The sequence below is a fragment of the Anser brachyrhynchus genome, assembly GCF_964034855.1.
Source record: "Anser brachyrhynchus genome assembly, chromosome: 2".
In the NCBI taxonomy this organism is placed as follows: Eukaryota; Metazoa; Chordata; class Aves; order Anseriformes; family Anatidae; genus Anser; species Anser brachyrhynchus.
The window spans coordinates 161,166,182-161,191,714 of NC_137695.1; the positions used below are offsets into that span (position 1 = coordinate 161,166,182).

Consider the following 25,533-nt stretch of genomic DNA (forward strand, 5'->3'; position numbering starts at 1 on the left):
CGGGACCGGGGAGAGGGGGCGGGGGCGGGGCGGGGGCGGGGCGGGGACGGGACGGGACGGGACGGGACGGGACGGGCAGGACCGGGAGTACCGAGCAGGGCTGGACCGGACCAGGTAGTACCGGGCAGTACCGGGCAGTACCGGGCAGTACCGGGCAGTACCGGACCGGACCGAGCCGTACCGGACCGCACCGGGCAGTACCGAGCCGTACCGGGCAGTACCGGACCGGACCGGGCCGTACCGGGCAGGACCGAGCAGTACCGGGCAGGACCGCCCCGCCATGGCGGCGCCGGTCCCCGCCGGGTTCCAGTTCGCCATCGACCGCGGCGGCACCTTCACCGACGTCTTCGCCCGCTGCCCCGGCGGCCGCGTCCGCGTCCTGAAGCTGCTCTCCGAGGACCCGAGCTACGGCGACGCCCCCACCGAGGGCATCCGCCGCGTCCTGCAGGAGGTGCGGCGCCGCGCCCGCCCCGGGACCCCCGCAGCCCCGGCACCGGGCGGGGGGGGGACCCCTCCCGGCAGCACCGGGACCCCCACAGGTCCCTCCCCGTGGGATCCCCCGGGGACCTGAGGACTCTCCCGGGGACACCCTCGGGCCGAACCCCCGGGACACCCCCCGGGATCCTCCCTGAGACCCCCCCGGGACCCTCCCAGCTCCCTCCTCGTGGCCCCCCGGTGCTGGACCCCACTCCCTGCACCGGTCCCGTGTCCCCCCCAGTGCCAGGGTGGCTGCTGGGGGGCGGTGGGGTGGCGGGACCCCCACTCCATGCCCGGTGGGGTGGTGGGGCGGTGGGACCCTCGCTCTGCGCCCCTGGGGGAGGTGGGACCCCCACTCCTGCCCCCTGGGGTGGTAGGACCCCCACTTCATGTCCCCAGGTGCGGTGGGCTGATGGGACCCCCACTTTGCACCCCTGGGGGCAGGGGGGCAGTGAGACCCCTGCTCCGCGCCCCTGGGGGCGGTGGGACCCCCACTCCATGTCCCCAGGGGCAGGGGGGCGGCGGGACCCCCAGCTCTGCACCCCCGGGAGTGGTGGGACCCCCTCTCCATGTCCCCGGGGGTGGTGGGACCCCCCCCCAGTTCTGCACCCCTGGGAGTGGTGGGACCCCCAGTCCGTGTCCCCGGGGGCGGTGGGGCGCTGGGACCCCCCACCCCGCACCCCCACGGGGCTGAGCGGCGCCCCCGGGGCCGCGGGGCTGAGGCGGGGCCGTGGCAGGAGAGCGGGGTGCCGGTGCCACGCGAGCGCCCGCTGGACACGTCCCGCATCGAGTGGATCCGCATGGGCACCACGGTGGCCACCAACGCGCTGCTGGAGCGCCGGGGCGAGCGCGTGGCCCTGCTCGTCACCCGCGGCTTCCGCGACCTCCTGCACATCGGCACCCAGGCGCGCCCGCGCATCTTCGACCTGGTGAGAGGCGGCGCCGCACCGGGACCGGGGCGGTGTGTCCCCGTCACCTGCAGCGGGGTCAGGGTGGCACGTCCCCATCACCTGCACTGGGATCGGGTGGCGTGTCCCCATCTCCTGCACCAGGGTCCAGGTGGCACGTCCCCATCTCCTGCACTGGGATCGGGTGGCGTGTCCCCGTCACCCACACTGGGATCAGGGTGCTGTGTCCCCACCACCTGCACCGGGATCAGGGTGGCGTGTCCTTATCACCTGCACTGGGATTGGGGTGGCGTGTCCCCATCTCCTGCACCGGGGTCAGGGTGCCGTGTCCCCGTCACCTGCACCAGGATCTGGGTGCCGTGTCCCTGTCACCCGCACTGCGATCTGGGCGCTGTGTCACCTGCACCGGGATCGGGGTGCTGTGTCCCCATAACCCACACTGGGATCGGGGTGCCGTGTCCCCATCACCGGGGTCGGGGTGGCAGGTCCCTGCCGCCCGCGCTGTCCGTGCTCCGGGCAGCGTGTCGCAGTGCCCCACGCCCTCGGGGCTCCCGGCACCGCGTCCCCATGACCCTCAGCATCCGGGCTGGGTGGCACGGCCCCGTCACCCGCGCCGTGTCCCCGTGTCCCTCGCCGCCCGTGCTGGCGGTGCCGTGTCCCGGTCACCGTCCCGGCCGGTGCTCGTGCTGCCGCCTCCCTGCACGCCCCGCGCCCACGCGGCGCCGCGTCCTCTGCCCGGCGCAGACGTCCTTGAAGGCCCCGGCTCCGCGTGGCCGCGTCCCGCCAGCGCCGCTGGGCCCCAGCGCGGCCCCGCGCCAGCCCCGGCCCCGTGCCAGCGCCCGCTCCCCCCTCCCCACGCCGCCGGCGCTCGCGGTCACGGTCACGGCCGGCGCGGGCGCTCCCACCCCACGGCCACCGCCGGCCCCAACGCCCCGGAGCCGTGTCCGTGGCAGGGCCCCCCCACGCCCGCCCGGTGCCGCCCGCCTGCAGCCCGGTGTCGCGGCGCAGGAGGCGGCGATGCCCGCGGCGCTGTACGAGGAGGTGATCGAGGTGGACGAGCGGCTCATCCCGCAGCAGCCCGGCTGCCGCCTGCCCGGCTCCGAGGCGCTGCCGCGGCTGGCAGGTGGGTGCGGGGCCGGGGACACCGGGGGGGGCCGCGATGCCGAGCCCCCCCCGGACGCCCGCCTGTCCCCAGGCTGCACCGGGGACACCCTGCTGCTGTGGCGGCCCCTGGACCTGACGGCGCTGCGGCGGGAGCTGGAGCGGGTGCTGGCGCGCGGCATCCGCAGCCTGGCCGTGCTGCTGCTGCACTCCTACGCGTGAGTGCCCGCGGGACGGGGGGCGCTGGGTGACACGGGGACCCCATCCCACCCCGTCCCCTCTTGCCGGCAGCTGGCCGGGCCACGAGGAGCAGGTGGGGGCCTTGGCGCGGGAGCTGGGCTTCCAGCACGTGTCCCTGTCCTCGGCGGTGACGGCGATGGCGCGGGCGGTGCCGCGGGGGCACACGGCGTGCGCCGACGCCTACCTCACGCCCTGCATCCGCCGGTACCTCGACGGCTTCTGCGCAGGCTTCGCCGAGCGGCTGCAGGTGAGTTGGGGCTGGGTGCAGGGGTAGGGGGTGCCCGGCCCCACAACTCACCCCACCGCCCACCTGCCCCCAGGGCGTCCCGGTGCTCTTCATGCGCTCCGACGGCGGCCTGACGCCCATGCAGCACTTCAGCGGTGCCCGCGCTGTGCTGTCGGGGCCGGCGGGCGGTGTGGTGGGCTACGCCGTCACCACGTACCGGCACCAGGACGGGCAGCCCGTCATTGGCTTCGACATGGGGGGTGAGTGGGGCTGGGGGCCGGGTGCGGGGGGCACGGGGCTGGGGCTGAGCCGCACTCCCCAGGCACCTCGACGGACGTGAGCCGCTACGCCGGGGAGTACGAGCACGTCTTCGAGGCCACCACGGCCGGCGTCAGCATCCAGGCACCGCAGCTCGACATCAACACGGTGGCGGCCGGGGGGGGCTCCATGCTGTTCTTCAGGTGGGGACGGGATGGGGTGGGGATTGGGATGGGATGGGATGGGGATGGGATGGGATGGGGTTGGGGATGGGGATGGGGATGGGGTTGGGATGGGATGGGGATGGGATGGGGATGGGATGGGATGGGGATGGGGATGGGATGGGGATGGGATGGGGATGGGGATGGGATGGGGATGGGGATGGGGATGGGGTGGGGATGGGGTGGGGATGGGGTGGGGATGGGATGGGATGGGGATGGGATGGGATGGGATGGGGATGGGGATGGGATGGGGATGGGATGGGGATGGGGATGGGATGGGGATGGGATGGGATGGGGATGGGATGGGGATGGGGTGGGGATGGGATGGGATGGGGATGGGATGGGATGGGATGGGGATGGGATGGGATGGGGATGGGATGGGGATGGGATGGGGATGGGATGGGATGGGGATGGGGATGGGATGGGGATGGGGATGGGATGGGGATGGGGATGGGATGGGATGGGGATGAGATGGGGATGGGATGGGATGGGATGGGGATGGGGACGGGATGGGATGGGGATGGGGATGGGATGGGATGGGGATGGGATGGGGATGAGATGGGGATGGGATGGGATGGGGATGGGGACGGGATGGGGATGGGGTTGGGATGGGGATGGGGTGGGGATGGGATGGGGATGGGGATGGGATGGGGATGGGATGGGGATGGGGACGGGATGGGGATGGGGACGGGATGGGGATGGGGTGGGGATGGGGACGGGATGGGATGGGGTGGGGATGGGATGGGATGGGGATGGGGATGGGATGGGGATGGGGATGGGATGGGGATGGGGATGGGATGGGATGGGGATGGGATGGGGATGAGATGGGGATGGGGATGGGATGGGGATGGGATGGGATGGGATGGGATGGGATGGGGATGGGATGGGATGGGATGGGGGGGATGGGATAGGGAGGTCCCCCTCCCCACTCTGCTGTCTCCCCCTCCAGGTCCGGGCTCTTTGTGGTCGGCCCCGAGTCAGCCGGTGCCCACCCCGGCCCTGCCTGCTACCGGAAGGGTGAGCGGGGGACACGGGGCAGTGGGGGCCACACCGTGGGGCCGCCCTCACGGTCCCCATCCCCGTCCCATCCCCTCACACAGGGGGGCCGCCGACCGTCACCGACGCCAACCTGTGCCTGGGCCGCCTGCTGCCCGAGTTCTTCCCCCGCATCTTTGGGCCGGGCGAGGACCAGCCGCTGTGCCGCGAGGCCGCGCTGCGGGCACTGCAGGGCCTGGCCGCCCGGGTGGGCGCCGGCGCGCCCGGCCAGCAGCCGATGTCGGTGGAGGAGGTGGCCATGGGCTTCATCCGCGTGGCCAACGAGGCCATGTGCCGGCCCATCCGCGCCCTGACGCAGGTGGGCGCTGTGCCGCGGAGGGGGTTCCCTCCATCTCCATTCCTGCTGGTGCCAAATCACTGTTTTCTCCCCCAAAACAGGCGCGAGGCCATGACACCTCCCGCCATGTGCTGGCCTGCTTTGGGGGCGCGGGGGGACAGCACGCCTGCGCCATCGCCCGCGCCCTGGGCATGAAGAAGGTTTTCATCCACAAGTACGCAGGGGGCCAGGATGGGGTCCCCCAGCCCGGTCTGGGGGCGCGGGGCAGGTGCTGAGGCCGGCGCTGGGTGCCCGCAGGTACAGCGGGGTGCTGTCGGCGTACGGGATGGCGCTGGCAGACGTGGTGCACGAGGCGCAGGTGCCGTGCGCCCTCCGCTACGAGCCGGCCGCCTTCGCCCAGCTGGACGAGCGCATCGCCGCGCTGGAGCAGGAGTGCCGGCAGGCGCTGGCAGCCCAGGGCTTCTCCAGGTGAGGGGTGGTCCCCAGCGCGCCCCCACCACGGCGTGTGTCCCCCCTCCCAGCCCACTGACCCCTTCCCGGCCCCGCAGCGACCAGATCCGGACGGAGGCGTTCCTGCACCTGCGCTACGAGCGCACCGACTGCGCCCTGATGTGCTCGGCCAAGGGACACCCCCCGACCCCCCGCTCCTGCCGTGCCGGGGACTTCGCCGCCGCCTTCGCCAGCCGGTGCGTCCCTACTGGCACCCCCAGTTCGCGGGGGGCTCCCCCACCCGGCCGCGCTCACCCCCTCCCCGTGCCACAGGTACAGGACGGAGTTTGGCTTCACCATCCCCGACCGCGCCGTGGTGGTGGACGACGTGCGGGTGCGCGGCACCGGCAGCACCGGCATCAGCTGCGAGAGCCCGCTGGCACCCAGCGGGGAGCCGCCGCGCGTGGAGGCGGTGAGAGGGGGCGCGGGGTCCGGCCCCAGCCCCCACGGGGCTCTGGGTGAGGGGGGGCTCGGTGGGACTGGAGCTGCGCCGGCCCCGCAGGTGACGCGGTGCTACTTCGAGGAGGGGTACCTGGAGACGCCGGTGTTCCTGCTGGAGCAGCTCTCCTGCGACCACTCCATCCCCGGCCCCGCCATCATCATCGACAAGAACAGGCAGGAGATGGGGGCTGGGGGGATCCCGGGGGGCTGGCGGGGACCCTGGGGAGGTGGCAAAGACCCTGGGGAGCTGGGGGGGACCTGAGAGGGCTGGGGGGATCTGAGAGGGCCAGAGGGACATCAGGATGCTGGCAGGGACCTTGGAGAGCTGGTGGGGCCCCTGGAGAGCTGGTGGGGCCCCTGGAGAGCTGGTGGGGACCCCAGGGTGCTGGAGGAGGGTCCCCAGAGAGCTGGGGAGGGGGGCTGTGGAGCCGGTGGGACCCCAGGGTGCTGGTGGGACCCCAGGATGGGATTCTGCATGGACCATGGGGACCCGGATGCCAGGGTTCCCTCCCTGTGGGGCCAAGGAGTGGAAGCGAGCCAGCCCTGTCCCCATTTTGGGCACGGCTCCGTGCTGCCCCTCACTGTGGGGCCAGGGCCACACCCCCACGCCGCCCCCCCCTCCAGCACCATCCTGGTGGAGCCGGGCTGCACCGCCAGCCTGACGGAGCTCGGCGACGTCTGCATCGCCGTGGGCTCGGGGCGGCCGAGCGCCGTGGGCACGCAGCTCGACCCCGTGCAGCTCTCCATCTTCTCCCACCGCTTCATGAGCATCGCAGGTGGGCACAGCCACCGGGCCGGGGGGCTCGTCCGGGGGGGTAAAATCCATCTGGTGGGGACAGGGAGGCGACAGCGGGGCTCCGGGAAGGCTCCGGTGCAGCTGGGGGGCTGCTGGGGGGCTGCTCGGGGCCTGCACCCCCTGCTCAGGACCCTCCCGGCCCCTCGGTGCCCCTGCAGAGCAGATGGGCCGGATCCTGCAGCGCACGGCCATCTCCACCAACATCAAGGAGCGCCTGGACTTCTCCTGCGCCCTTTTTGGGCCGGACGGGGGGCTGGTGTCCAACGCCCCCCACATCCCCGTGCACCTGGGCGCCATGCAGGAGACTGTCCAGTTCCAGGTAAGGGGGTGCCTCGCCCCCCCAGCCCCCTCCACAACCCCCGTGGGGCTGAGCCCCCCCTGCCCCGCTGCCATCGCAGATCCGCAGGCTGGGGGACGACCTGCGGGAGGGGGACGTGCTCCTGAGCAACCACCCCTGCGCTGGGGGCAGCCACCTGCCCGACCTGACCGTCATCACCCCCGTGAGTGCAGCACCCGGGGACATGCGGGGTGGGGGCACTGGGGGGCTCCCCAGGGGCACCCCACAGGCACCCTGGAGGTGGCCCCATGGGCACCCCATGGACAGACCCAGAACATCACGGAGATGGTGATGGGCCACCATGGACACCCCAGGGACACCCTCAGGACACCCCAGGGACACCCTCAGGACACCCCGGGGACACCCCGGGGACACCCCAGGGATGCACTGGGGACACCCTGGGGACACCCTGGGCGCCAGGCTCAGTGCCAGCCCCTCCGCAGGTCTTCTGGCCCGGCGTCCCCAAGCCCGTCTTCTTCGTGGCCAGCCGCGGGCACCACGCAGACATCGGGGGCATCACGCCCGGCTCCATGCCCCCCCACTCCAAGGCGCTGCACGAGGAGGGGGCCGTCTTCGTCTCCTTCAAGCTGGTGAAGGACGGCGTCTTCCAGGAGGAGGGTGGGTGTCCGGCGGGGCGCGGGGACGGGGACGGGCGCCACCGCCACCGCCCCACCGCCGCTCACCCGTCCCCGCAGCGGTGACCGAGGCCCTGATGGCGCCGGGCCGCGTGGCGGGCTGCAGCGGGACCCGCAACCTGCAGGACAACCTCTCGGACCTGCGGGCGCAGGTGGCCGCCAACCAGAAGGGCATCCAGCTGGTGGCCGAGCTCATCGGCCTCTACGGCCTCGGCGTGGTGCAGGCGTACATGGGACACATCCAGGTAGGGTCCGCGCCCCCTCCCCGCGCCGCCGCTGCCACCCCGTTGCTGACGTTGTCCCCATCCCCAGGCCAACGCGGAGCTGGCCGTGCGCGAGATGCTGAGGGGCTTTGCCGCCCGCTGGGGCGCAGCCGTGGAGGCTGAGGACCGCATGGACGACGGCTCCCCCATCCGGCTGCGGGTGCAGGTGGACCCCCAGGAGGTGCGCACAGGGTGGCGGGGCCGGGAGGCGGCGTCCCCCCGCGTCCCACTGTGTCCTGCCACGTCCCACCCCGTGTCCCCCACCCCGTGTCCCCCACGCTGTCCGTGCAGGGCAGCGCCGTGTTCGATTTCTCGGGCTCCGGGCACGAGGTGTACGGGAACTGCAACGCGCCCCGCGCCATCACGCTCTCGGCCCTCATCTACTGCCTGCGCTGCATGGTGGGGCAGGACATCCCGCTCAACCAGGTGGGCACCGCGGCCAGCACCGGGACCCCCGGCGTGGGGACACCCGGTCACATAGGGACCCCTGAGCACCAGAACCCCTGGCCACATAGGGACCCCTGAGCGCCAGGACCCCCAGCCTGGGGACACCTGGTCACATAGGGACCCCCTAGCACCGGGACCCCCAGCATGGGGACACCCAGTCACACATGGACCCCCTAGCACCCGGACCCCCAGCATGGGGACACCCGGTCACATAGGGACCCCCGAGCACCGGGACCCCCGTCTTGGGGATACCTGGTCACATTGGGACCCCTGAGCACATAGGGACCCCTGGGCACCGGGACCACTGGGCTGCCCACAGGAGCAGGGCAGAGCCCTGGGGGATGAGGGACATTTGGGTAGGGGGTCCTGGGACCTTGTTTCTTGGGGCAGGGGCTTTTGGGGGCCCCACTCTGCAGGCAGGTGGAGCCATGGGTCTGGGTGTTCACCCCCAGCTGTGTCTCTCCCCCCCCCCCCAGGGCTGCCTGGCCCCCGTGCGCGTCGTCATCCCCAAGGGCTCCATCCTGGACCCCTCGCCCGATGCCGCCGTGGTGGGGGGCAACGTGCTGACCTCGCAGCGGGTGGTGGACGTCATCTTCAAGGCTTTCGGGGTCTGCGCAGCCTCCCAGGTAGGGCGGGGGCCGGGGGGGTGGGAGGGTGCGGGGCCGGACCCGGCGGCTGGGAGGGGGGGGCCGTGCCCCTTCCCGTGGCACCTCTCCCCAGGGCTGCATGAACAACGTCACCTTCGGGAACGAGCGCGTGGGCTACTACGAGACGGTGGCGGGGGGCGCGGGGGCCGGTCCCCGCTGGCACGGCCGCAGCGGGGTGCACACGCACATGACCAACACGCGCATCACCGACCCCGAGGTCCTGGAGCAGCGGTGGGTGCAGGGCCGGGGGGGGCCGCGCTCGGTCCCGCGCCGCCTGACCGTGCGCCCCCCAGGTACCCCGTGGTCCTGCAGCGCTTCGAGCTGCGCCGCGGCTCGGGGGGCGCCGGGCGCTTCCGGGGGGGCGACGGCGTGTGCCGGGAGCTGCTCTTCCGCCAGGACATGGTGCTGTCGGTGCTGAGCGAGCGCCGCGCCATCCAGCCCTACGGCCTGCAAGGTGAGCCCTGTGCCCCACGGTGTGCCCCACGGCGTGCCCCATGGTGCGCCCGACGGCATGCCCCAGGGCGCGCCCCACGGCACCCCGCTCGCCCCCTTGTCCCCGGCAGGCGGCAGCCCCGGCGCCCTGGGGCTCAACCTGCTGCTGCGCCGCGACGGGCGAGCCATCAACCTGGGCGCCAAGACATCGGTGCCGGTGCAGGCGGGGGTGAGATGCGTGTGTCCCCCCCACCCCCGGCCCTGTGCCCCTTGTCCCCCCCCCCCCCCCCCATGACCGCCTGCCTCCTCTCCCCTCCGCAGGACGTCTTCTGCCTGCAGACCCCCGGTGGGGGCGGCTTCGGGCCCCCTGGGGATGCCGGGGATGCCGAGGATGGTGCGGAGCCGCCGGCGCCCCGGAGCTTTGCGGAGCGCGGGAGCCTCTTCGAGTACCGGCGGGCGCAGGAGGCCGTGTGAGGGCCCTGGGCCCCGAGCCGGGGGCCGTGGGGCAGCCCCGGCCCCAGCTACGCGTGCCCGGTGGGGCAGCCCCCACCCTAGGTAGGCAGACCCCGTGGGGCAGCCCCAAGGCCCGGTACGCTCACCCCGTGGGGCAGCCCGAGCCCCTGGTACACCCCCGCCGAGGAGCAGCCCCAGCCCCACACACGCACACCCCGGGGGGCAGCCCCCCGGGACCAGGTACGCACAGCCCGAGGGCAGCCCCCCGTCCCCACGTACGCACACCCCGGGGGGCAGCCCCCCCGTCCCCATACACACACTCCCTGGGGCAGCCCCCCCGGCCCCAGCTCTGCACACTCCCAGGGGCGTCCCCTGGCCTCTGCCCCCACTCCAAGGCAGAGGGGACCGGAGGGTCCCCCCGCTGTGGGGCAGGGCTCAGGATCCCGCCGTGGGGCAGCCTCTCCCCCCGTGTCCCTCCACACCGCCTCCGTGCCCCCACGCTTGTGCCTCACCGCCCCCCGGCCCCCACGCAGCCCCAGGACCCCTGCCCGTGCCCCCCGGGGCTCAGCCCCACAGCACCAGCTCCCCCCTGCTCCCCACCAGCTCAGTGCCTTCGAATAAAGGAGCCTTTGGGCCACCCCGGCGTGGCAGCGTGTGGCGGGGGTCCCCGCGGAGCCGTCCCCATGGCGCAGACCCCGAGGACCGAGTGTCCCCCCACCTGGCGAGCCCCAAGGGCTCTTTGTGGCCCTTGGGGCTGGGGACAATGCAGTGGGGGGGGGGGGTGGCACAATGGGGGCGATGGTACAATGGCGGGGGGCACAACCTGCACATGTCCCCAGGGGGGCCCTGCCTGGCCCCATGCCCCCCAGGCTGGCCCCGCGGCCCCTCTGCGCCCCCTCCCCAACTGTCCGCATCCCCTCCACGCACGGCCCCGCTGCCCACATCGCTTTTATTTCTCTCCAGTTGATAAAAAAAAAACATGGGGTGAGGGGGGGGCGGGGTGGCTCCCCACCCCCCACCCCCCCCCAGGCTCACACACATGGGGCTGTGCTGCCCCACGGCAGCCCCCAGCCCCACGGATGTGGCCCAGGAGCCCTGTGGGTGCCGGCACCCCCTTGTGCATGGCGAGGCCCCTGGCCGCACTCGAGCTGCAGGGAGGGGGGCACGGCTCCGGCTGCCCCCCCAGGCTGCGTGCCCCCCCCCAGGCTGCGTGACCCCCCGGTGCTCAGGGGGCTCTGGGGCCCACGGCGAGGCGCAGCGCCACGGGCAGGTGGTCGGAGCGCGAGGCCAGCTGGGTGATGAAGGAGATGCGCTCCACCTCCTGCAGGGAGAGCAGTGGACGTTGGGGGGGGTGCCCGCGGGACCCCCCCCACCCCCGCCCCCCCGGCACCCACCTCACGCAGCGGCTGGTTGTCGCGGTGCGGCCGGTACAGCACGTAGTCCACGCGCCGCCCCTGCCAGGCGTCACCGGCCTCGGGGTCGAGCTGCCCGCTGGACAGGATGGGGCCCGCCAGGAACTGCTGCCGGCCCCCGGGCTGCGAGAGCGTCCTGAGGGGGCACGGAGGTGAGGAGAGCCCCCAGGGTCCCGCACCGGGGGGGTTGGGTGGGACAGGGTCCTGCACAGGGGGCCGTGGGGGGCCTGGGGTCCTGCACTGGGGTGGGGGGCACCGTCCCACACAGGAGGGGACGGGCATCACAGCACCACCCGAGCCTGCATCCTGTCCAGCAAGACACGGGGACACGGTGGCACTGGGACGTGGTGGCACCGGGACGTGGTGGCACCGGGACGCATTCACACATGGATGTGGTGGCACTGGGACGTGGTGGCACTGGGATGTGGTGGCACCAGGATGCGGTGGCACCGGGACGTGGTGGCACATGGACGTGGTGGCACCGGGACGCATTCACACATGGATGTGGTGGCGCAGGGACGCGGTGGCACGGGGACACAGGAGCGGGGGGGGCTGTGGTCAAACAGGCGCACGTGGCACAGACACGGTGATGCGGGGACGCGTTCACACAAGGATGTGGCGGCGCAGGGACGCAGTCACACGAGGATGTGGCGGCGCAGGGACTCAGTGACAGGGACACAGCGGCATGGGGATGTGGTGATGGGTGTGCAGTGGCGGGGGCCATGCAGGTGCCGGGGTACAGTGACACGGGGTGTAGTGACACAGGGGGGAGCCCTGTGGCTGGGATCGAGCCCCCTCCCCTGGCCAGGGCAGTTTGGGCAGGGGCATCCCTCTTCCCTCTTCCTCCACCCCATCGCCCACCTAGGGACGCCGGTGGCCTTCTGGGGACCCGCAGTGCCCGGGACCATTCCCCCTCCCCCTGGCCATGCCCCCCGGCTGTCACCTCTTCATGTTCTCAGGGGTGGACACGGGCTCCTCGTAGATCTTCAGGTAGTCGAGCAGGGTGCCTGCGGGACGGGGACGGGCAGGGCTGTCAGCGGGGGCTGCGCTGCCCTGCGCCACGTCCCCGGCCAGCCTGGGGCACAGCAGAGCAGCAGGACGGGGAGCGGGGACGCGTCCCCATGGCCATGCCCGAGGGACCAGCGCTGGCACATGGGGACAAAGCCAGCGGCTGGGTCGCAGTCAGGTCCTACCCATGGCCCACGGTTCGTCCTGCTTGGGCCCCACGCGGCAGGGGTCCCGGTACAGCTTGAAGATCTCGTGGCTCTGGTTGGGCTCGTCACCTGCCGGGAGCAGGGGACACGTCACTGCCACCCCACCGGCCCCGACAGCCCCCGGCCCAGCACGCGTCACCCGCAGGTGGCCTCCCGCGGCCCCCCCCACCCCGTGCCCCCGTCCCCACCTCGGGAGCAGTTGTCGAAGTTGAGGTCCCCACAGAAGACGTCGAAGGCCACGATGTCCCCGGGCTCCTCGTGGGCGTCCTGGAAGAGCTGCACCCAGTGCAGCCCCAGCCTCAGCTGCTCGCTGCGGATGGCGGCGTCGGCTGCGCGAGGACACAGCGTCACCGGGCGGCCTGGCCCCCCGCACCCCCCCTGGTCCCCCCCCGGTCACCCCACTCACGTGCGGGTGCCTGCAGGTGGGTGCAGCTGAGGTACCCCACGACGCGCTGCCCCTGCGCGCAGGCCAGCAGCACCTGGGGGGATGCGGAGCTGTCAGCGCACGGCCGGGCAGGGGACGCGGCGCCGATCCCTGGTCCCCGCCTGGCAGGGTGGGAGGTGGCGGGGGGGCCGGGGCCGTGGGCTGCGGTCACCTGGACGGAGAGCAGCCCCTTGGCGGACAGGGCGTCCTCGCGGGCGCCGTTGGGGTAGCAGTGGTACTGCACGGCCAGCAGCGGGTAGCGGCTGGCCAGGAAGAGCCCGCTGCCGAACAGCTTCAGCCCGCAGCCCTGCAGCCCGCGGGCCCCGACGTCGTAGACGATGTGCGGGAAGGATTTGGCCAGCTGCTGGCGCAGGCAGGCGGCAGCGCCCGCGTCGAACACCTCCTGCAGGCAGAGGAAGTCCGCGTCCGCTGGGAAGCGCTCGGAGAGGTCCGCCGGGAAGCGCTGGGACGCGTCCGCCAGGAGGAGCTTGGCCGTGCCTGCCGGGGTGTGCTCGGCCACGTCCCCCTCCACCTCCACCGCCACGCTGCCGTAGTGCCGGGGGCCACCCTCGCCGTGGGGCCGCGGTGGGCCGCAGAGGGTCCCCCCGTAGCCGCCGGCCTCGCCGTGCCCCGGCGGGATGAGACTGGCGTGGGCGCTGGGGGGCTCGGGGGCGAGCTGCCGGGCGGCGTAGGCGGCGCGCTGCAGCGTCTGGCCCAGGTTGCTGAACTTGGCCAGCCCGCTGGGCAGCAGGCACAGGTTGGCGGTGACAAAGGTGAAGCTGCGGCGCTGCTGCAGGTCCCAGGGCGGCAGGGCCGCGGCCGTCACGGCCTGATGGCAGGCAAAGGGCCGCCGCGCCGCCTGCGCGGGCAGCCACAGCAGCAGCCCCAGCGCGGTCAGGGGCAGCGAGAGCAGCAGCAGCGCCGCGCACGCCAGCCCCGCCAGCGCCCGCCCGGTGCAGCCGCAGCAGCGGCGGCCCCGTGCCCGCTCCGCCGTCGTCGGCTGCAGGTCCAGGAGCCGGTTGAGGGCCCAGAAGCCGGGGCAGAGCAGCCCCTGCGCCAGCCCGTCGAGGGCCGCCAGCACCCGGCTGGGGAAGGGGGACTCCCGCAGCACCATGGCGGGGGGCACCAGGGGGGTCCCGGGGCAGGCGTCCCGCTGCTCCGGCAGGGGGGGGCCGGGTCCGGCGTCGCCAGCGGGGTCTGGGGGGGGAGAGAGCGGGGTCAGGGCTGCCGGGGGCAGCAGGGAAACGGCGGCACCGGGCACAGCCAGGACCGCGACCCCCCCACCCCCCCGATGCGCTGGGCACAGACCGGGACCCCCCACGACGCACCGGTATGGAACAGGACCCCCCCCCCCCCCCCCGGGGCACCGGGCACGGGACCAGGACCCGCCCCCCCCCCCCAGTGCACGAGGCACGTACCAGGATCCCCCCCCCCCCCCGCCACACCGGGTACGGACCAGGACCCCTCTCCGGCTGCACCGGGCACGGCCGGGCCCGGGACCCCCCCGCACCGACCCGGCCCCGGCCCCGGCCACGCCGCCACCGTGGGAACTTCCCGGGGACGGCCCCGTCCCGCCCCGCCCCGCCCCCCCCGCCCCGCCCCGCCCCGCCGCGGGAGCCCCCCCGCGTCCCCGCGTGTCCCCGGCCCCACGCGGGACGCGGAGCCCGGCCCAGTGCAGCACCCCCAGGGCAGGACCTGTCCCAGTGCCGCCACATCCACGAGGGCGCGGGGGGGCCGGGGGGGCCATGGCCGGGGGCACCCGCAGCGGTACAGGGGGATGGGGGCGCACGGGACGGCACACGGGGACGGTGGCACCGGGGGTGGCACCGGGGGTGACACGGGGACGGTGACACGGGGGGGGTGGCACGGGGAGGTAGCACGCAGGGTGGCACCAGGGGTGGCACAGCACACAGGGCAGCACAGGGGACAACGGCTCGCAGGGTGGCACGGGGGCTGGTGGCACACGGGACGGCACGCAGGGCAGCACGCACAACACGGCACGCGTGGCCCCGCCGCCCCCGGCTCATGGCCAGGGAACCCCAGCCCCAAGCCCCCCGCCCTCACAGCACCCGCTGGGCTGCCCCCAGCCACCGCGCGGTGTCCCCTGCCCGAGTGCCGGCAGCTCTGTGCCCGCCGTGGCACAGCGCAGCTCCTGGCACCATTCTGCCCGGCTGCGGTGTCCCCGGAGCCCTGGGCAGAGGGAGCCTGGGGTCAGCGCATCCCCGCCGGGCATCGCCCCTGCCTGCACCCCTCGAGGCTGCTCCATGCCCGCGCCACCCCTCACCTGCCCGCCAGGCCCTCGCTGACCCCCCGCCGCCAACCCCGGGCACACGGCTGCTGCCGGGCTCACAGTGGTGAGCCGGGGCCGGGGGAGCCGTGCGCGGCCAGGACCAGGACCAGGACCAGGACCAGGACCGGCCGGCCTGGCCCGACCAGTTCCCCGGCACCGCCGTGCCCCGCGGCCGCGTTCCCAGACGGGAAACGGCCCCAGTCCCGTGCCCGCATCCTCCTGCCCGTCTCGCCCGGGGCCGGTGACTCCTGCCTGACTCCGCAGCCCCACGCTGTGAGACAGCCCCTCCATCCGTCCATCCATCCGTCTGTCCGTCCGTCTGTCCTGCCCTCTACCCTGGGAGTGCACGGGGCGCTCGGGGACGCTGCTGTGGTGGGGCTGGTCCTGCGCTCCCCCACCGGACCAGGGAGGCTCAGCCGCAGCTGCTCCATCCCCGTCCCATCCCACAGCCAGGGCACATGGAGCCACCGGGACCGCACCGGGCAGCAGCGTCCCCAGCCCGGGGACACCTCGGTGCCTCAGACCTGCTCCTCACCAAAACCCCCGCGAGGCACGCGGCCACCCTGCGTCCCCTCACCCTGCCCTGCCGCATGGGGCTGGAGCGGCCCCGTCCCGTGCTCTGCGGCGCAGTGGGTGTTGTGGTGTGACCCCTGCCCCACCAGCTCTGCCGGGTGCCGTGGGCGTGAGGACAGGCAGAGGCACGGGCAGGGGGTGACTCAGCCCAGGTCCTGCCTGTCCTGGCGCTTCCCGGACACGGAGCTCGCTCGGGGCAGCCCTGACTCCCACAGGGAAGTTAATTTGCGGTCACGAGCGCGTGAGTGCGAGCAGGACACGGCCCCTGCCCTGCTGTGCAGGAGGCGGTGTTGCCCCCCTACTGGGCACCGGGACCATGACGGGGTCCCCAGGCTGCGCTCGCTGCGGGACACGGCCGGGCCACCCAGGCCCCACTGTCCCCATGAGCAGTGACCCCTGAGCCACCTCCGTCACCAGCCACGGGTCACATCCCACGGGGACACCGTGGCTCAGCCACGCTTGGCTGACGGTGGCCTGGGCCTGCCCAGTGCTCCCTGCCCAGGCTGCCCGCGGCGGGCTCGGGGCCAGCAGCGCTGCAGGCGTGGACCTGTGGTGCTGGCAGCTCTGCGCCCGTCCGTCCCCCATTTGCCCCCAGGCCCCCCTCGCGGTGCTGCTTCTGCCCCTGCGGTCGGGTCACTCCAGGCCACGCAGGTGGCGGCGGCGCCGTGCCCTGGTGCCTGCGGCACGGCTCCGTCCCTGAGCTGCCTCCCTGGCTCCCTGCCCACGCTCCCCCAGGGCCACGCCGCCGCCCGCGTCCCCGCGCTCACCTCCGCGCCCTGCGGAGCCGGGGGCCATCGCCATCGCCGCCGCCACCTGCCCGCGCGTGCCGCGGCGCGCTTGGAGCTCAACAGCTCGCAAACATCCGCTCGGCGCCGGCCGCCCCGCCGACTAATGACCTGCGGCCTTGGCCGTGACCCGCTGCCGCCCGCCCCGGCCGGATGGGCGCATTCCTGCCGGGATGCGTGGCCCAGGCCGCCCGGCACCGCGGCCCCTGCCCGGCACCGCGGCTCCCGCCTCCGTGCGCGGGGGCTGGCGAGGCCGAGGTGGCGGCGGCCCGTCCCCTGCTCTGCACCTTGCCCAGCGCCAACGCCCGCAGTGGTAACCCCTTGCGTCCTGGGCTGGCGGCACCGCCGGGAGCGATGGCGCCCGGTGCTGATAAGAAGGAGAGATAAGGCTCGGGGCGGGGCGGGGGGGCCGCAGGAGGCCGTTTCCGCCTTGGGGACCGTGAGCAGTCCTGTCCCCAAGGGCAGGGGCAGCCCCCCCCAGTTTGTCCCCTGGGGGCAGACACGGGGTGCAGAGCAGGGCCCTGCAGACCCCCCCAAATCCCCCCCCCCCAGCAGGCAGCAGTGCCTGCCCCTCTGCATGGGGAGGGGGCGGCCCCCACCCATCTGTGCCCCCCTCCCCATCCTGGCTGCCCATCGCCCTCCTGCTGCCCTCAGGACTGGGGGGGCCACGGGTGTCCCCCCACCCCCCAGCAGCCTCGGAGCCGTTGCACAAGTGGGGGGGGGGGGAGGGCGGAGGGACACGGGGCCAGGTCCCACCAACGTGGGGGAACGACTGATTACCGGGGGCCAGTGCTGCCCCCAGGGTGGGAAATCCCCCCACCCTGCCCCCCCACCCCCAGCTTTCTGCCCCTGTCCCTGTCCTGGGCCCCCCATCATGGCCGACGGGGTGGGCACCGGCGTCACGGTGAGCGCCCACTGGGGCAGCGGCAGCTGCGGCGCCTTTTGGCTCGGTGCCGGGGCTCCAGCCTGCACTTGTGGGAGGGGGTCCCACGGCCTCACCCTGCGTCCCATCCCCGCTCCCTGTCCCCATCCCCATCCCGCTCCCTGTCCCCATCCCCGTCCCCATCCTGCTCCCTGTCCCGTCCTCATCCCCGTCCCTGTCCCCGTCCCAATTCCCGTCCCCTCCCCGTCCCCTCCCCGTCCCCTCCCCGTCCCCTCGCCGCGCTCCCCACCTCTCCCCAGGCCGTTCAGCCGTCAGCCCCACTTCAGGTACTGCATTTCGGGCGCTTTGGCTCGAGCAGCGCCGCTTCCTGTGCTGCTTCCCCTTCCCGCTGCGGTCAGCGGCTCCCACGGCGGCAGCAGGGCCCCTGGCCGGGCGGGGGGCACGGCGAGGGCGGGGGGCACGGCACGTGCTGCCCCCAGCCCCCAGGTCACCCACACCCGCAGCTCCGTGTGCAGCCCCTCTCCCCTGGCACAGCTGGGGGGTGCTGGGGGGTGCTGGGGGACTCAGGGGGGGGACTGGGGAGCCGTGGGGCCTGTGCACTGCTGTGCACCCCCACTGTGCATAGGGCCCCTGGCACCCCGGCACTGCCCTGCACGCCCAACGTCAACATCACCGCGGTCCCGGCCAAGCCCTGCGTGCCCCAGGGGAGCCGCGGGGCTGGGGCGAGGCCCCAGGCAAGGCCGGGGCAGTGGGGACAGGGAACGCTGGGGGGGCAGGGGGCGGGCACCTTGTCCCCTCTTCCCCCCCCGTGCCATCGTGCCACAGGTGTCCCAGACCATTCCCACCGGCGGCGGCTGCCCCGGCTCTCACATCCGTGTCAGAGCCGCTGCCGCCGTGCAGAAGTGAAAGTGAAAGGACAGCAGCCCCCAGGCACGAGCTGCTCCCCCCGGCATGGCCGCAGCCCCACTGCCGGCACCCTGCCTGCCGGCACCCTGCCTGCACCGCTGCCCCCGGCACTGCTGCTGCCCCCGGCACCCCTGCCTGCACCCTGCCTGCACCCCACACTGCCACCCCCAGCCCCCCAGCCGGCTGCCTGGGCCACGGCGCCGCTGCAGGAGCCAGCCGGGGGCGCCCCCCGGGTCATGCACATCACGGGGGGGCATTCACGACCCCAGAGCCGGCTGCTCCGTGGGCCAGCAGTGCCCGGACACGCGTGTGCCCACGGCCATGGACGTCGCTTCACGCCTCGCACGCCCCCTGCTGCACGTGCTGACACAAAGGTGTGTGTGTGAGGGGGGCATTGCACGGCTGTGCCCCCCCACAGGTATCTGGGGTCCGTGTGCCCCCAGGCTGAGGGGTTGTGAGGGTGCCACCAGTGGGGTCAGCGGAGCATGAGCGCGCCGGCACCGCGTTATCGTTATATCGCTGCCACACCGGTGCCCAGCGAGTTGGGGGGAGCTTTAATGGCTGCGGGGGGCTCAGCTGAGGAAGAGCGGCTTCCCGTCCTCGCGCGCCAGCTCCTGCAGGCACTCCAGCAGCACCAGCGCGTCCGCCCGCACCACCGGCGGCACCGTCTCGGCCACCACCCGGCGCAGGTGGCTGGGGCTGGGGGTGGCGCGGGCGTCGGAGCCGGCCGCCTCGGGCAGTTCCCGCAGGATGCCGAAGGTGTTGACCAGGGACTCGGCCAGCGCCGGGTGCACCTCGGGCTTGTAGCCCAGCGCCCTCAGGCGCGTCATGAGGGTGACGTAGCGCCGCGCCATGGCGGCACAGTACTGCTCGTCAAAGGCACCCAGCGAGCCGCTGAAGATGGACTGCGGGGGGAGAGGTGGGGAGGGTCAGCACGTGTGGGGCTGGGACACTGAGTGCCCAGGGGCTGCATGGAGACCATCCCATCCCACCCCATCCTACCCCATCCCACCCCATCCCATCCCCAACCCATCCCCATCCCATCCCACCCCATCCCATCCCCATCCCATCCCCATCCCCATCCCCATCCCATCCCATCCCATCCCCATCCCCATCCCACCCCATCCCACCCCATCCCATCCCCATCCCCATCCCATCCCATCCCCATCCCCATCCCATCCCCATCCCACCCCATCCCACCCCATCCCATCCCCATCCCCATCCCCATCCCCATCCCCATCCCCATCCCCATCCCCATCCCCATCCCCATCCCATCCCCATCCCCATCCCCATCCCCAACCCATCCCCATCCCATCCCACCCCATCCCATCCCCATCCCATCCCCATCCCCATCCCCATCCCCATCCCACCCCATCCCACCCCATCCCATCCCCATCCCATCCCCATCCCCATCCCCATCCCATCCCATCCCATCCCCATCCCCATCCCACCCCATCCCACCCCATCCCATCCCCATCCCCATCCCATCCCATCCCCATCCCCATCCCATCCCCATCCCACCCCATCCCACCCCATCCCATCCCCATCCCCATCCCCATCCCCATCCCCATCCCCATCCCCATCCCCATCCCCATCCCCATCCCCATCCCATCCCATCCCCATCCCCATCCCATCCCCATCCCACCCCATCCCACCCCATCCCATCCCCATCCCCATCCCATCCCCATCCCCATCCCCATCCCCATCCCCATCCCATCCCCATCCCATCCCATCCCATCCCCATCCCCATCCCATCCCATCCCCATCCCATCCCCATTCCCTCCCATTCCCATCCCCATCCCCATCCCCATCCCATCCCATCCCCATCCCCATCCCCATCCCCATCCCATCCCCATCCCCATCCCCATCCCCATCCCATCCCATCCCCATCCCATCCCCATCCCCATCCCCATCCCCATCCCATCCCCATCCCCATCCCATCCCCATCCCCATCCCCATCCCCATCCCCATCCCCATCTCATCCCCATCCCCATCCCCATCCCCAACCCATCCCATCCCCATCCCCATCCCCATCCCAACCCCATCCCATCCCATCCCATCCCATCCCCATCCCATCCCCATCCCATCCCCATCCCATCCCATCCCCATCCCCATCCCATCCCATCCCATCCCATCCCATCCCATCCCATCCCATCCCCATCCCCATCCCATCCCCATCCCATCCCATCCCATCCCATCCCCATCCTATCCCATCCCATCCCATCCCATCCCATCCCATCCCCATCCCCATCCCCATCCCATCCCCATCCCCATCCCCATCCCCATCCCATCCCATCCCATCCCATCCCATCCCATCCCATCCCATCCCATCCCATCCCATCCCCATCCCCATCCCCATCCCCATCCCATCCCCATCCCACCCCATCCCATCCCCATCCCCATCCCCATCCCATCCCCATCCCCATCCCCATCCCCATCCCCATCCCCATCCCCATCCCCATCCCATCCCCATCCCCATCCCCATCCCATCCCCATCCCCATCCCCATCCCCATCCCACCCCATCCCACCCCATCACATCCCCTCCATCCCCCACACCCCGTCCCTCCCCCACCGCCATGATCTTCTCAGGGATGTTGCTGACGGTGAAGCCGTAGAGCCGGGGCCGGTCGGGGAAGATGTTGGTGAGGATGCGGCGGTCCAGCTGGAAGGCGATCTCCCCCACCAGGCGCTCCCAGTGCCGGGCATCTGCGGGGGCGGGGGGCAGGTGCTGCCCCCACAGCCCCTCACCCCAGGACCCCCTTCCCAGCCGTGGGGCTGCTTCTGGGGTCGCGGGGGCTTGGGGCTGCTCACAGGCGGGATTTCCCCATGGAGAGGGGATTTGAGGGGACTTGCAGGGGTCTGATAGGTTGGGTACGGGGGGGAGCCCCCACCCACTGATCCCACCCAAAGGTGATCCCACCCGCACAGCTGGGCCAGCTCCGTACTGGGAGCACTGGGGCTGGCGGGAGCCAGGGGTGGTGGGAGCAGCTCTGTCTGGGGGGCAGCAGGGACCCTGGGGAGTGACACAGCGCGCTCCGGCCCCCGGCCCCCGGCCGTACCTCGCAGGCCGGCGCCATGCGGTGTCTGCAGGGTGGCGGGCGGGCGCTCGGCGGCTCTGGGCGACTTCCGCGAGGGCTCCTTGCGCCGGACGTCGGGGAGCCGCAGGTCCAGCGGCTTCTGCTGCTGCTCCGGGGACAGCGGCTCCGGCGGCACCGGGGCGGGGGTCACCGGGATCGGGGTCACCGGGATCGGGGTCACGGGGGGGCCGGGGCTCTGCAGGTCCGGCTGCTGCACGCTGGGGCTCCTCTGCTCTGGCTTCCCTGGGTCTGGGGGCTGCTCAGGGGGCGGCTGGCGCTCCAGGGGCAGGCTGAAGTTGCCGTGCAATTCGGGGGGGCAGGAGAGCCGCAGGTAGTTGCCCCCCACGGAAGGGTTGCCGTACATATTCACTGGCATGGCTGCAGAGACAGGCACGGTGGTCTCGGTCCCTGCAGCCGCCAGCCCTGTGCCCTGTGCCCCCGGCACCTCCCGTCCCCTTCCTGCAAGTGGGGGCACACGTGGGGCCGTGGTGAGGGGACAGGGACGGGGTCACGGAGCTGCTGCCTCCACCTGGGGACTCTGGGGCTGTGGGTGGTGCGAGATGCCCCCAAGGGTGGGCACAGCACGGGGGCTGCGGGGCAGGGGTGGCGCAGGGAGCCCTGGCTGGGGGTGCCCACGGGGGAAGGGTCCGGCCGCGGGTCCCGCACACGGCCGCACGCACGTGCCCCAGGCCCTGCGGTTACTCTTGTTCCCGGTGATGGGCGAGAACAGGACGGTGCCGATCTCCGTGCCGGGCAGGGACGTCTCAGACGCGATGCTCTGCGGCTGCAGGTTGAACCACATGGGCGACAGCGGGACGCTTTGGTTCTGCGCCGATTCCCTGTCCCACGCTGCGCTCGCTGCGGGAGGGGGCAGGCGTTAAGCCCCTGTCCCCCCGCAGCCGGCTCGCCGCGGTGCCCGCCGCCCCTGACCTGCGGTGCCGCCGGCGGGGTCTCCGGGGCTGTCGCGGGGCGTGGAGACGAGCAGGGGCTGCACGCCGGGGTGGCCGCGCAGGATGTGCCGCAGCTGCTGGTGCTCCTTGATGAGGTTCACCATGCGAGCCAGCTCCTCGTTCTCTGCCAGCAGCGCCTGGATCTCGTGCCGCAGCTGGTCGTAGCAGGCGAAGACGGACAGCCCGGCGCGCGAGGGGCGGATGGCGGGGAGCGGCTGCATGGCCCCCTGCCCCGGCCCCCCGCTGGGTGCGGGGGCCGGGGGGCTGCTCCCGCCGGGCATGGGAAGCCCCTCGGTGGTGGTCAGGGGCGGGATGCTGGTGCCAGCAGCTGCCGGGGCGTCTCCATCCCGGGGCACGTGTGGTTCCGAGGGGGATGTCACAGAGGACCCCCCCCGGCACGTGACCCACCCCCCCCCCAGCACCATGGTGCTTGGTCCTGGCAGGCACCCGCACAGCCCCTGCGAGGAGGGCACAGGTGGCACCCACGGGGCGCGGGGGTGCTGGGGGCTGGGGGCGGCAGGCGTGGGGAACATGGGGAGGGTCATGGTTGTGGTTTTGTGGTTGTGGCTGTGGCTGTGGTTGTGGTTGTGGATACAGTTATGGTTATGGTTATGGTTATGGTTACGGTTACAGTTGCGGTTGTGGTTGTGGTTGTGGTTATGTTTGTGGCTGTGGCTGTAGCTATGGTTGTGGTTGTTGTTATGGTTTTATGGTTATGGTTGTGGCTATGGCTGTGGTTATGGTTGTGGTTGTGGCTGTGGTTATGGCTTTGGCTACAGTTGTTGTTATGGCTGTGGTTACGGTTACGGTTATGTGTGTGGTTGTGGCTGTGGTTATATTTGTGGTTATGGTTGTGCTTGTGGTTATGGTTATGGCTGGGAGGAGCTACACCCGCCGCCCCGCAGTCCCCTTGTGCTGCACGAGGTGGGCAGTGCCTGGCACGGTGCGGTGGCTGCGGGTGCCGCATCCCAGCCGTGCCTGAGGCCGGCGCAGCGAGGCCGACCCCTCTCCACCTGCTTTCCCCCCGCCCCGCAGGAGGACCCCCCCATCGCCAGCCTGCCATGAAGTGCTGCAGCCGCTGTGCAGGCAGCAGCGTGCCGGAGCCAGATGCGCGGCCACCCGCCGCCTGTGGGAGCCCCTCCTGCTGCTGTGACGCCCAGGGGGGCTGCGCCAGCAGCCCCCTGCCCTGCCCCGGCCCCGCCAAGCGTCCCGGCAGCCCCAGCGCATCCACACGCTCTGCCGAGAGCCTGGGGGGCTCCGGGGGCTCTGCTGACGCCTCCTCGCCTGCCGGCAGCGCCAGCCTGAAGCCGGGCACGGAGGAGGCGCTGGGCACCATGCTGGCGGCCTCCTGCAAGCTCAGCCCGGGGCCGTCAGGGCCGGGCCCCGCCATCGACCGCTCCTTCATCACCACCAGCCTGGCCGCCCAGATGCTGGAGGAGTTCCTGAGCCAGCAGGTCCCGGCAGCGGCCGCCGAGGTCCCCCCGGTGCGCGAGGACGTCCCCGAGGAGAACAACCGGCCAGGCCCCGTGGCCCCCACCGCCTCCCTGGAGAGGCTGCGCCACCACAACCGCCGCTTCCAGCGGGCCAAGGCGCGCTTCCAGGGCCACGGCGAGAGCCCGGGCCAGGCGCTGGCGGCCGGGCCGGAGGGGGGCGGCGGGGGAGCACCCCGCCACAGCGCCCGGCCCGAGCCGCGCCACGGCCCGCCCTGGGGGAGCCACGGCAGCGGGTGCCGCGGGCAGGGCGGCGAGGCGCTGCGCCGCGGGCCCACCTGGCACGCCTTCCATGGCTGCTGCGCCACCGTGGAGGTGCTGAGCAGCGCCTGCCCCTGGGAGCGGGACAACGGAGCTGCGCCGTGCCGGGAGTGCGGGCACGGCTGGGGGCTGCCCGGGCACCCGGTGCCACACGGCCCCGGCCTGTGGCTGTGCAGGCAGGGCGAGCCGCCCGGCGCCCCGGAGCGGTGCCGCGGCAGTGCCGGCGGGCAGCGGGATGCACCGGGCGCTCGGCCCACCTGCGGCCCCGTGGGCGGCCCCACGCACGGCTGGGCCACGCGCACCGCTGCCGCCTGCGCCACGCTGAGCCCCGAGTCGCGGATCTGCCACGGAGCTGCCGCCACCGTGATCAGGGCGGGCAGGATCCCGCACTGCGAGCCCCCCACGGACAACCAGGTAGGCGTCGCGGCGCAGAGCCGGCTGCGGCCGGGCAGGACGCTTGGCATGTGGCAGCACCAGCAGCTCTGTGCCTTCTGGCTGCAGGGCCCCCCCAGGACACCGAGCTGCGGCCATGCGGAGCCGGGCACCAGCCCCCTGCGTGGCTGCGGCTGCAGCTGCCCCCCACGCTGGAGCTGGGGCAGGAGCACAGAGGAGCCGCGCCGGGAGCCGGACGGGGAGCGGAGCCGCCACCGGCACCGGGAGCCAGCGGGGACCCTGGCGCAGGGCAGGGACCCCAGGGGGGAGCCGGAGGGCCCGGCGGCCTGGGCCCCCCCGCAGCAGCGCCCGGGCGCCATGAACACGGTGCAGCTCATCGCCAAGACCTTCGAGCTGCGGGCGCAGCGCGACGCCGCCCAAGCCGAGCGCGACCGGCGGCCCCCGTTCTGTCGCAGGGGGGCGATGTTTGAAACCTCCCCCCAGGAGCCCCGGGGGCCCTGCTCCCTGGGGTGCTGCGGGGGGCACCCCCGGGCCAGGGGCTCGCTGCCCCCCGAGTGCAGCCGGGCACGGGGGGCAGCTCAGCCCTGCTGCGGCTGCAAGGCCCGGGGGGGGCTGGAGGGCGCAGGCTGCGCCCAGGGCGAGCGGAGCGGACGGAGCCAGCGCTGAATAAAGGGGCCGAGGCGGCTGAGCCCGACGGCTGTGCGCTGCGGGGCGGATGCGGCGTGGGCGAGGGGGGGGGCACTGGTACCCTGCCCGCCAGGGGGGGACACCCTGAGACCCCCGCCCCAAACACGGCTGTGCCCACCCTCGCCCCCATGCCGCCCTGGCTGGGGAACGAGCCAGGGGCTAAGGGTGAGGAGGGGTCTCCTCCTCCCACCTCGGGGGGGGCTCAGCCTCAGCCTCTGGCTCCAAGGCTCTCCACCACGGTGACATCCGGAGCCCACGCACGGCTGGGGGCCCGGAGAGCCCCCCAGGGCCGGGCAAGCCCCCAGCACTCGTGGGGCGTGTGTGGGCAGCAGCGTGGGGAGGGGGCAGCAGCGTGGGGAGGGGGCAGCAGCGTGGGGAGGGGGCAGCAGCGTGGGGAGGGGGCAGCAGTGTGGGGAGGGGGCAGCAGCGTGGGAGGGAGGAGCTGGGGGCCCGGGCTGCACCCCAGAGTGCAGATGGGTCGGG

The 25,533-nt window shown here is 73.2% G+C and overlaps 4 protein-coding genes across 9 annotated transcripts; 2 read left to right on the top strand and 2 right to left on the bottom strand.

Annotated features, from left to right (window-relative positions):
- Window positions 1–32: 32 nt before the first annotated feature.
- Window positions 33–10,918, top strand: OPLAH (5-oxoprolinase, ATP-hydrolysing; the record flags this gene model as incomplete). Of its 4 annotated transcripts, none has more annotated exons than XM_080582308.1 (26): window positions 33–451; window positions 1,215–1,406; window positions 2,394–2,508; window positions 2,581–2,704; window positions 2,778–2,973; window positions 3,047–3,212; window positions 3,275–3,413; window positions 4,381–4,448; window positions 4,532–4,785; window positions 4,866–4,978; window positions 5,062–5,232; window positions 5,313–5,450; window positions 5,527–5,665; window positions 5,756–5,868; window positions 6,319–6,470; window positions 6,649–6,809; window positions 6,889–6,990; window positions 7,271–7,445; window positions 7,523–7,707; window positions 7,775–7,906; window positions 8,017–8,151; window positions 8,649–8,798; window positions 8,893–9,050; window positions 9,113–9,273; window positions 9,383–9,480; window positions 9,573–10,341. In XM_080582308.1, exons 1-26 carry the CDS (start codon window positions 281–283, stop codon window positions 9,723–9,725), a joined length of 3,861 nt encoding a protein of 1,286 aa, XP_080438434.1. In that variant the 5' UTR covers window positions 33–280. The 4 variants fall into 4 exon arrangements, with proteins under 4 accessions (XP_080438434.1, XP_080438431.1, XP_080438432.1 ...); XM_080582307.1 differs by having other exon boundaries at window positions 37–451; window positions 2,376–2,508; XM_080582305.1 differs by lacking the exon at window positions 8,893–9,050 and having other exon boundaries at window positions 34–451; window positions 2,376–2,508; window positions 9,573–10,918.
- LOC308190678 (sphingomyelin phosphodiesterase 5-like) lies at window positions 10,643–16,662 on the bottom strand. The gene is made up of 8 exons (XM_080582312.1): window positions 16,385–16,662; window positions 12,927–13,951; window positions 12,737–12,809; window positions 12,519–12,659; window positions 12,310–12,399; window positions 12,060–12,123; window positions 11,099–11,252; window positions 10,643–11,025 (listed from the first exon to the last, which is right to left on the bottom strand). Exons 1-8 carry the CDS (start codon window positions 16,416–16,418, stop codon window positions 10,930–10,932), a joined length of 1,677 nt encoding a protein of 558 aa, XP_080438438.1. The 5' UTR covers window positions 16,419–16,662; the 3' UTR covers window positions 10,643–10,929.
- A 186-nt stretch (window positions 16,663–16,848) lies between these two features.
- Window positions 16,849–25,444, top strand: LOC308190677 (uncharacterized protein). Of its 3 annotated transcripts, XM_080582311.1 has the most exons (3): window positions 18,437–18,565; window positions 23,255–24,384; window positions 24,472–25,444. In XM_080582311.1, exons 2-3 carry the CDS (start codon window positions 23,281–23,283, stop codon window positions 25,027–25,029), a joined length of 1,662 nt encoding a protein of 553 aa, XP_080438437.1. In that variant the 5' UTR covers window positions 18,437–18,565; window positions 23,255–23,280; the 3' UTR covers window positions 25,030–25,444. The 3 variants fall into 3 exon arrangements, with proteins under 3 accessions (XP_080438436.1, XP_080438437.1, XP_080438435.1); XM_080582310.1 differs by lacking the exon at window positions 18,437–18,565 and adding an exon at window positions 16,849–17,611 and having other exon boundaries at window positions 23,255–25,444; XM_080582309.1 differs by having other exon boundaries at window positions 23,255–25,444.
- SPATC1 (spermatogenesis and centriole associated 1) lies at window positions 18,562–22,440 on the bottom strand (the record flags this gene model as incomplete). Its single annotated transcript, XM_080582392.1, has 4 exons — window positions 18,562–19,096; window positions 20,765–21,525; window positions 21,972–22,127; window positions 22,200–22,440. 4 exons carry the CDS (start codon window positions 22,438–22,440, stop codon window positions 18,764–18,766), a joined length of 1,491 nt encoding a protein of 496 aa, XP_080438518.1. The 3' UTR covers window positions 18,562–18,763.
- Window positions 25,445–25,533: the final 89 nt, after the last annotated feature.

Bases quoted from the DNA above. Each gene is read 5' to 3' on its own strand.
- LOC308190678 (XM_080582312.1), bottom strand. From the start codon at position 16,418: ATGGCGATGGCCCCCGGCTCCGCAGGGCGCGGAG. The intron at 13,952-16,384 runs GTGAGCGCGGGG...CTCCCCCCCCAG, and splicing joins CGGCTCCGCAGGGCGCGGAG to ACCCCGCTGGCGACGCCGGA. The intron at 12,810-12,926 runs GTGACCGCAGCC...GCATCCCCCCAG, and splicing joins AGGGGCTGCTCTCCGTCCAG to GTGCTGCTGGCCTGCGCGCA.
- LOC308190677 (XM_080582310.1), top strand. From the start codon at position 23,281: ATGAAGTGCTGCAGCCGCTGTGCAGGCAGCAGCGTGCCGGAGCCAGAT.